Genomic DNA, 10,908 nt, shown 5'->3' with positions numbered 1-10,908 from the left:
TTGGTTTAGGCAAATCTCTTGATTCAACACAGAGACATTGAATAATACATAAGAACCAGAAAGTAACACCAACCTGAATGCTCTAAGGAAAGGACCACATAGAGGGGGGGAAAAAGCCCGAAGGACAAATTGAGTTCCTTTTAGACTTGCTAGTCTAAAACGTTAACTGGAACCAAATTGGGATATTTAAAATATACATGCTATCTAATATAAAATATAAAGTGCCACATTCTTCCCTTTGAGACGCCAGGGATTTGTACTGTACTGCCAGGGAACTCTGCATTGAGTAATAGTGGAATTACTCAAGAGAGGAATTAGTCTTTTGGAAAGGATTCACCAACTGCTGCCATTGTTTAGTATTTTCCTTGTCACAGGATACAAAGTAAGCATCTGTGGAACATAGGAAATATCCTGCAGTATTTCAGCATTAAAAATATCAGTATTCTAAAGGCTCTTGGCATTTCTGAGAGGAACTGAATGGAGCATAATTTTATTTCAACTGAAATCTCTATCATTGGTGAAGGATGAGCTGCTAAGTAAAGCTAATTTATTTTTTCAGATTAGCAGCCAAACAATGCACTTTTTACCCAATTAGCAATACTATTAAAAAAACCTCTCACCCAACCACTCATATTTCTAATCACACTTGTTTAGGCTTTATTCTTTATTATTTTCTGTTTAATTTTCCTGCTTTTGAGGTACTATTTAGTATCTATTCCTTGCAACAAACATATGTTGTAACACTACTGAAAAAAGTATTTGGAGTGAGTGGTATTTTTTTTTTTAATACCGATTATTTATTATCTACTACTTTCAACTTATCCTTGCTTCAGTCAGATTTTATTTATGAGTGATTAATACTAAAGTGTGCGCTGTTGAGCTCTCTCTGGACAGCAAAAAGCTGTTCCAATGGTCTGTTAGTGGGTATTCTCTGTGGATCATAGAATCATAGAATAGTTAGGGTTGGAAAGGACCTTAAGATCATCAAGTTCCAACCTCCCTGCCATGGGCAGGGACACCTCACACTAAACCATGTCACCCAAGACTCCATCCAGCTTGGCCTTGAACACTGCCAGGGATGGAGTATTCACAGATTCCTTGGGCAACCCATTCCAGTGGCTCACCACCCTCACAGTAAAGAACTTCTTCCTTATATCTAACCTAATGAGAAAGTTCTTTCACCAGATAGCAGAACGGAGGCATAAGTGGGTAAATCCTTACAATGGCATTCAATCTGTTCTATTTTTTATGCCAAAGACACAGTGAAGAATTTCTTTGAAACTCTCAGTGAAATAAATGTTCCCTCACAAAACCTGAACAGGGGTCAGGCTGCTGGAGGGCTCTGCCTGCTGCTGAACCTTCTGTTAGGGAAGTTTATTCTGTGCAATTGCATTGTGCATCCCCAGCCAGGATTTTCTTACGTAGCACTTTCTAGATGAGAGTAAACTGGGTGCTTTTAAAACAGCATATATCTAAATACTGGTGCAGACAGCAGAGCTGAATTTTAGTACATAATAACTAGGTAAGATGAATGGTAATCCACATGGAAAAGTTTCACTAAGTATCCAGCCATATAAAATTCATCACAATATCGAAACTCCATCCCCTTTGCCTTGTTTCAAGTTCTGTCATAAATCAGCATTCATTCATTAGCGTTTGCTAAACATTGTGCCTTTTGTCATAAACCTTGGCTCAAGTTTATGTATATGCCAGTAGATTTATATTTGTATAAATCTAATCTGGCTCAGACTTCTGTTGCTCTTTGTTTGAACACACAGATTCCAGCATTCTTGCAGAGGTTTTACCAGAATTAGTCTGAAGCCAGGCTCCAAGAGGATCTCAGGGCCTGGCAGCCACTTTGAAACAAGGGTTTAAAAAATGGTTTGCACAAAGTCCCAGGAACAGAAAGTGTAATATTTCACCTCTTTTTGTCGCTGGGATGAGTCTGAAACCAGGGTCTTAGACCAAATCATCCCAAACATTGAAGAAGCTCAGATTCATTAAAAATTTCATATATTGCTCCAAACCAAAATTTGACCACTAATAGCTGTTTTTGAAAAGACAGTTCTCTCAAAAAATGCTGTTTTATTGGACTTAAGAAGTTTTGCAAGAATGTTTTGATTTCAAGGAAATTTTAAAGAAGAAACAAAGTGAGCACATTATTTCAGTAATTTAAAAACAACTTGCTTTGATCTTTTCCAAAATACTTACATTTCATTATTTCATAATTTCATTATTTCATGATTTGTTCATATCATAATACTTAGTTTAGGTAAAATTTTGACTTCAACACTGCTGTAATAAAGGGCAAATACATGTACATGTCTAAGAAGAACAAGATAAAGATAATTTCAACACAGGCATGCAATTAAATTTACTCACATGGAGCACAATACAGGCAAAGAGGTCCACTGACTTAGATTATTAGGGTTGATGTTGCATGGGATTATGCTGCACATTTGATTTAATAAGCTTACCAATGTTCAAAGGAGGATGTAGGCAGGTTCACACCTCATCTGGGAAACTGGTCTTATTTCACAGCTGGTAGTTGTCATCTTTCAGCTGCTCTGTCAGAGACAACCTAAACCGCAGATGATTTAAGCTAACATGTTTGATTTTAATTGTAGCAGAGAAATGCTTTACACAGCCAGTGCTGGTCTCTCCCCACACCGAGACAGGCTGGATCTGTGCTAGCAGCAATCATTTGCTATGTACTTCTGCATCATCATGGCAGCACCAAGGATGTTTGCATTGACACTTTTGAGCCTCAAGGGTATTTCTCACTTCTCTCCTATAGTCTACTTGGGAAAAGGAAGATGTAGACAAAAGGCCAAACTGTCCTCTCTTATCCAGTCTGCATTTACATGAGGGATGTGTCCCTCTTTGATCATATTGGCTTAACCACCACTGAAAGAGCAGAACAAAGGAGAAACTATCAAAGACAGGCACTAGTCTGAGACATAGCAACTAGCACCACTGTCTCCTACCACTGTTTGACCAGCTTCAGCTTGACCAAGGATGTGGAGTTTCCTCCCCCATTAGGGCTGAGAGAGGACTTCAGTACAGTCAGCAGAGAAGCATGGAACAAAACCAGCATGGACAACAGATAACCCGTGAACAAAGCCAGTGTGCAATGTAGTTTCAGATGTGCAGATCTGACAATAGAATCAAAGCTTTGGCATTTTCCATCCTTTTTGAGAATGCTTTCCTGTATGTAGGCCTTTTTTCTGGTCTTTACATATGCTGAGTACTAGAACAATACATTTCATATAAGCTAAATATAGTTCGAAATACCAATACATATCTGTTACTTTATAGTGAAAAAATGCCTGCTTTGATTATATTTGGCAAAAAAAGAGTTAATGCCCATGATGAATCCTTTGTGCTGGGAAGATCTTGGATTGTGCCATTATCACTGCCAGCCCAGGTGGAAAACTTCAGGTACTGTTTCTGTTTCTAAGAATCATTAAAAAGATTATTCTCTTCTTTTGTGACAGGTACATTATATTGCTTTTACTGAAAGGTCTGCAAAGACACCCATGTTGTCACAGAAAACAGGCAACTGCCTTTTTGTTTTCCAGGAAGAAATCTGAGAAGACAGATGAAAAGAACTACTAAATAACATGAAGTGCTCATCTGATACTGGCCATAGACTCCTCAGTAACAGTCTCTTGATCCTTCCTTGCAGAGCACATGGAACAGTCGGTCACTGGCTGTCAGGTAAGACTCAAGTATTTCCTTCTTGCAAAATTATTGTGATTTAGATCTTCAGTATTAAACAGCATATATGCATTTCCCATAGGAAAGTTGAAGTGAAATTATGGGGAAGCTGGCAGAAGACTGAAATTTGACAGAACTTTTCAGTTTTAAAAGGAAATTGTCTAAAGAAACCATTTATTTAGTTAGTTCAATCTATTTCATTATATGAAAAGTTTCACTGCAGCTATTTCTGCTCTTATAGGGGAGAAAGAATGACAAGTAATAAAAAGGAAAAAGGCTGCTTGGTTGAGGCACACAGCAGAACAGAATAAAAACATGATAGTACTAAGACTAGCAGCGTGTCTGTTGGCAAACAGTGGCAAACAAAGAAAAAGAGATTTTTAAATATACATTGAAAAGAGATAGATCTGTACACAACAGGAGTGTTTTCCCAAGCCTAGTTTTGAAAAGACATAATTAAATATTGTGCAGAGTGAGTACTCTCACTGTGTTTGGTGACTGCCTGAGTGTAAGTAACAGGTACTTGAGAATTTGTTACTTTATTCAAAACATGCCAAAGAAAAACTTACTGTATGTTCTGAAAGATGCTTAGATGCTCAGGCATGTTAACATCCAGTCTCACACTTTATCCTAATGTCTAGGCAGAGCCCCACTGAAATCAAAGAAATTGTATGGTATTTCAGGTCCAGGTAACTGAAGTAGGTCACAGGGCCAGTCCTTTATTATTACTTTTTTCCTGAAAATGAATAAGTGAACACGTTTGTCATCTACACACTTTTCAAGGCATTAAATACACAAAACCAGAGGAATTGAGACAGCATAATCTTTATATAACTACAAATACGTATACCATTAAAGATCATGTACCCAATATAACTACTGTTTTGTATCAGTTTAATCTCCTTGTTAACTGCCTCCCCCAGTTATTCAGAATCATCTACAGTTCTCTTCTTGGAGATACGGGAACAGTAGGAGTGACAAAATCAATCAGGAATCAACATTTTTGCATGCAAGTCACACAGAATAAAATAGATCCAAAATTCCTACTAAATGCTGGTGGAAATGCCAAAATAAAGGCCTATCTTTCAAAATTCTGAGTGTGTCCCACATCAACTGAAGCCTCAGAATATTTGGAAAGCTGAAATAAAAGTTTTAGAAAAATACACTGTCAATAGTGCTTGTGGCAATGGTAGATAAATGTCTGAAAACATGCCTGTGCGGTCCACTGAATGCAAACTAACAGGTGTATTGACACATATTTAGGGTTTTAAGTTGTGATTTTCACAGAGATGAAAATAAAACCAGAGCACATCAAACCACCAAAATAAATAAAACAACACAAGTACCAAGGGCTGGTTTTCAAGACAGAGGCTTAAAGAATTGCCCACTTATGCTCTTCCTTACAATTTAATTCATGTATTCGCCACAACAGACATGCAGTCTGCATAAAAAGTTATTTAGAATCCTCTTAATTACAGCCAGTACTTCCACTGAATAAATTGGTCTTGCTGTTGGATCAACAGGAGTTAACCTGCTATGAGCTTGATTACCTTCTAAGGAGCATTGTAAGAACAAAAATTGTATACGTGTAAGCTCATTTCCAAACTGGGGGCCTTGTTTAGCAAAACAGACACCTATAATGACTGAAGAATTAAAATGAGTTTGAGGCTCCCCCTCTCTATGTAACTGATCTATACTTCATGTAGAACTGAGAAAATTCCTTGATTCTAATCTTGAAGGAAAAGAATGCAATCTAAATATTTTTTTTATATATCCAACACAATTTTTATTTTAGACAATCATATTTCTACCTAATTCTCTCAACCTCACTATTTAGCCCATTGAATTTAAATCAACTCATGCACTGTAATATTTTAAAACTTTTCTGTATGAAAGGTATACAGAAGTGGGAATCAGGGATCAGTCTGGATCCTTTTAAGAAATAAAGCACTGTGGAGTTTCAGGTTGCAGACCAGCTGCTTCAGAAATTGCCTCCCTATATGCCAACTATATTATTGTTCTTTCACAGGCCTCTTCTAAGCTTAAACATAAGTAGAAACATCCATACAGACTGCTCAATATTCTTACTTTTCAATATTCAAACTTATTAGGGGCAGGACTTCGATTACCCATCTGGTCTACAGATGAATGTATGTTATAGCCTTCTGCAGTCAGAATCATCTATTCACAGATCTTTGTAAATAAAATTGTATTATTCTTGCAACCAAAACAGAATAGGGAAAGGGAACAGATTTCCACCTCTGATTGGCAGACAGAATTAGATAGTTCAGTTTGCTGGTAAAGAAGGAAACTACATTTGCAGCTACCAGGTAATTCAGAGAGTTCTAAGACACTAAACTGAGCTGTTTCTTCTGTGTTGAGTGTAATAGTGTACCTGAACAAAGTGGCAGACCTTCCTGCTCTCAAGTGACTGTACTGCATACTTTCAGAGATGATGTGAAACAATATGCTGAGCGTACCATTATTCACCTCATGGTAAGGCTGTCTGCCTAATTTGCTCTTAGAAGGGCCAGAGACACAAACTGGGGACCAAAGAATCTCTGAATGACTAAAACCAACCTGTGCCTTTTGACTCTCAAAAACTGTCTCAAAATAATAAAGAACAATAAAAGTAACTGTTTTAATTGTGTGTAGCTCATGAAATAGCTGCTCCCTTCCAGCAGCTGCCCAAACAGCATCATGGGAATTGTTCGGAAAACACATCCCCTGGCTCATATCCCTGGCAGAATCACTCAGGAGATTGTTTCTTAAGATGCTGGTCTGAACTTTAGTGCACCCGTGGAGGAGAAAGTGCACCAAGTAAGCCCCATTACATTGAAGAAATGGTTCTGCTGGTGGCAATAGCAGAAGTGCTGTTGGTTCTGGATTTAGCTGTGAAATCAGACTCTCTCTGCTCACCCACTACCTTTTACAAGAACTGCTGGATCCGACGCTTCCCAGGTCTTCTGATTGACGTGCAGGAATCACAGAAGAGGGGAGCCCAGGTGCTGAAGATGTATGAAGAAGTCTCACCCCAGCAGTGCAGCAGAACCTGCTGCCTTCTGAGGAATGGTGAGTGTTCATTATCAGGATCATGGCATACATTAAGATTTACATCACAACATATGAGGAAAAACATTTTTGGTAATTTTTATATAAACATTATTTGAAGAAGAAATAATGGAAAAAAAGATTTTTTTTTTGAGGCAGAAAAGCAGAGGCACATTGTAACTGTTGCCCCATCTTCAGTCCCTTAGAAAGGAATTTGTAATCTGATTTTTTTTTTTAGAAGACTACACTAGAAACACATGAAAATCTCAGGATCTGCTTTGAAATTTTAGATATCTGTTACAAAGCTTATGTTTTAATGCCAACATTAAAACAAGAACTCTTCAGTACCCAACACCACCTACTCCTTAAAGAAAAATCAACGCCAGTGATTCCAACAGGACTCTTCATAGAGTATGGTACTAGACTAGGACATGGTCGGGAGAAAAGGGAAACACACAATTTGTCCTTCTTTGAAATACAAGAATATTTATTTTCTTGGAGTGAGAAGTTTTTTATTCTGTGTTTACAGCATGTTTCTGGTGCAACCCAGGTATAATGTTAATATGAACAATAAAGCTACAGCAATAAATAATAGTAGTTATTCAGCTGGCAACCCCTTTACCCTAGCCTTGTAAACTCAAGACTCAGAATAAAAATAAGAAAAATCATTGCATGTCTTAAGCCCAAGACTTTACTTTCTCTCTATCACACTGCATTGGTACACTATAGGAGTATGTTTTAGAGTGTCTTCTTTGATAACTTTACTTTTAGAAATGCTCCACTCACTGCATCTGAGATGTGAAGGAAAGCAACTGGTAGGAGGAATACAAGCTAAAGCTTATTTAATCAGAGACACATTTAGAATTCACATGGCTATTCTGTTCCTTTTCTCCAGATGTAAAATAACCATACAATTATAAGTAGTTCTACTTTTCTAACTGGATGCTTAATTACTTTGCATGATAATGAGAGAACCACAGATTTAAAGTACTATGGAGCTGCCAAGTATTAATGATTGTCTGATGCTAAACAACATAATAACATGCAAAATGTAATGGTAATTATGCTGATAAACTCAGATTTATTTTTTTGTATTACAGTTTCCTGCAATCTAGCAGTTTTCTACCATGGAGCTCTTCATAAGAATGTGAATTGCCTGCACGTATCTTGCCCAGCATTGGAAAGTTGCATCCTAAAGGCTAAAATCAATGTCATTTTGTACAACATCACAACAGGTAATTAGGCATTTCATTTAAAAAGACTGAAAAAATAGCAAGGAAATCTTAAAATTATACTAGGTCAGTTGCTGTGCTAGAAGATCTTCTGAAATAGCATCCAATGCTAAAAAAGCGTAAGACTTTTTTCCTTTTTCATTAATGTTCCTACTTCTGAGAATACTTCCCTCCTTTCTTCCATTCCATATATGAGAAAGGACCTTGAAGATACACCCTGCTGTCAAGATTCATGCTCTGAGTACCTAATCCATACTATGCTTGGGCCAAATACTGTACCAGATCTGAGAGTCTGAGAGGTGAGGCTGCCATACTCCATGCCCCCAGATCCAACTAGTAGCAAGGCTGAAAATTTATTCCTATTAGGCTCATACCAAAGGGCACACATACCACAGTAACACAGACAAACACATAAAGAAGACATATGAACATGGGAAGCACCAAGAGCCTCATCCTGCTTTTTCTGGCTGCACAGTGAAAAAAAACATACACACATATACATACAATGCTATTTCCTCCAAAAGATTAACTCAGGTGCTCAGTCTGCCCAGTTTGGACGCCAGTCTCCCAGGTATGACCCCCAAGGGTGCAGCCACCCTCCAGTTGCTGGTGCAAACTGTCACACACGCACACACATACACAGCTTGCTGAGACTCCCCTATTCCCTGTTAGCTTAGATCTCTCTCTTTCCTCACTTTTGGTTCCTTCTCTAAGCATCTCAAAGCAAGTCCTGTGCAATTCCAAAATGCATTTCCCTTGCATCCCATAAGATGTCCCACAACCTTAGGCTGTGAAAGCCCCAGTTCAGAAGGTCTTGATGGGTATTATGTGCTCCTTTTTTTGTGTATACATGAGCTTTTACCACATAAACTAACATTGTTTATGATTTAATAGGGATTGATCCAGATCTTCTTATTTTTGAGAAACTGACATCCAAAGAGCTAAATACTCACTCTTCACCAACTAAATATGAAAGGCAAAACAACACAAAGACCACTGAGTGGGAAAGATGCCAGCATCATAATGCCACATCAAGTTCTCTTCTGCTCCAAGCTCCATCTTCTACCACTAGCCATGGATTCATAGCAAACACTTACACCTTCAGCACAAGCCTGACAGTTCAAAACACTGAAGTTACTACTTATTCCAGTGCAGAAATTTTTCCACCAGATGATCATTTTGCTAAGAGGACAAGCACTTCAGTAAGCACTAGGTCAATCACCAGCTCTGACAAGCCTGTGCACTCAACTTTGATATCCAGATCTGCTGAGGTATTATCCCACATGCCGACTTCTCGTCTGAACAGCAGTAAGCAACACTTAAATGAAACCAAAGGCTACAGTGGTAGAAATTATACTTCAGATAATGAGGCACCTGCCTGGGAAGCTGCAGCTTTGGGTGTCTGGTTGATTCCTATTATTCTTTGCTCTTCTCTCATCTTCATTTGCTGTTGTACTGTTGCTTTTACAGCAGGGTGTTGCAGCAATAGGAGAGGTCAGTATAAGCCCATAAGGAGAAGAAGAACAATGTCAAGACAATTTATAAAATATACTACTGGTAATTTGTAAAATATTGTAACTATCCTTATTTTGGAACAAATATCTTTTGAAAAATGAATCGTATATACCAACTTATCTCTTTTAAAGAACCAAAGATAATTTTCACTGATGGTTGCAGAATCTTTCAGTTGTAATTTATTTCTCAACAGATAAAACACAATTCCCCTGTCTCCTTAGGTAAGTACACATTCATAGCTCCCACTGCATGCTCAGAGGCGTTTGAGCACATTTTGGTTCACAGTCTGACCCAGACTAATGCCTAACAAACAGTATACACTTTCCCTAACTTAAGAGAGCAGATTCACTGTAGCTGTACGTGTCCTTTCCTCTGACTTTGAACTAACCTGAGAAAACTAACTGTAATCAGTAAAAAAGATTTCATTGTTTCTATAAAAACTGTCAATTTTTATGCAAATTCTAGATTTACTTTTTTCCCCATTATCCCTTGTATTGAGACAATTTACCCATCACTCTCTACTTCTTCAAAGATAAACACCAAAAAGAACTCCAGTCCCCAAAACTACTAAATTCCATTCACTCATACCCAAACATCTGATCATTCAATCTGTATGCTTTACTTTTACCCCACTTGTTACTTCACTCTTCTGATAACAATCACTTCAAAAGTTTTTCAAGCCCCTCCAGAAAAACCTTCAGACTTCAACTGCTTTTTTAAAGTTACTTGCTGTGCAATGCATTGACAAATCCATTCTAAGGTTAAGGAAAACATAAATGCAGCTAACATTTCTTCATGCCTTGCAATTAGCATCAGTCTGTCTTGTTCACCTTGACTTGCCTTTTCTTGCCTACTCATAATGTATATCATTAGCTTTTTAAAGTAGGGACAGTAATTTAATGTATGTTGCACAAGAATACAGAGTGTTTTGGAAGCTTTATAAGTTAGCTTTATAATATCTCCACCCCTTTTTTTTTGTTTCCTCATCCTGTATATTCATAAAACTGCTCCTCCTGAATATAAATCAAGTGACTAGATCAACAAGTAGCAAGGTAGTTCCTTGCTATACCTTACTCAGGAAGTTTGCTTAGCAAAGCAAACATTTTCACCAGTAACCAGGATTGTTCTTCCTCTTTTAAACTGGTTGATGTCTCAGTTTCTCACTTCTTCACTTGCTTTTAGAAGTTTCCATTTCCTAGACAAGTGTAAATGTTATAAAAGGGAAACAGCAAAAACCAAAACCGACTGTCACATCTATTTGGCAGAAAATTATTTCAAAACTAGTAAGGTTCATGCAGTGTTTGAAGACTACAGTGATGAGGTTGTAAGGCCACATGAATTCCTAATTAGTTGAGAAGGTTGGTTTCAGAGGAAAAGAGCTCTCTAAAAT

General features: G+C 37.7%; 1 protein-coding gene across 1 annotated transcript; it reads left to right on the top strand.

Annotated features, from left to right (window-relative positions):
• Positions 1-6,563: 6,563 nt before the first annotated feature.
• Positions 6,564-9,571, top strand: MANSC4 (MANSC domain containing 4; the record flags this gene model as incomplete). Its single annotated transcript, XM_080631653.1, has 3 exons — positions 6,564-6,792; positions 7,872-8,006; positions 8,898-9,571. The coding sequence occupies 3 exons, from the start codon at positions 6,564-6,566 to the stop codon at positions 9,569-9,571; spliced, it is 1,038 nt and encodes a 345-aa protein (XP_080487779.1).
• Positions 9,572-10,908: the final 1,337 nt, after the last annotated feature.

This window comes from Psittacula echo, assembly GCF_963264785.1.
Source record: "Psittacula echo genome assembly, chromosome: 1".
Taxonomy (NCBI): domain Eukaryota; kingdom Metazoa; phylum Chordata; class Aves; order Psittaciformes; family Psittacidae; genus Psittacula; species Psittacula echo.
Note: the sequence above shows the minus strand (reverse complement) of the source record. Positions and strands in the feature narration are given on the sequence as shown.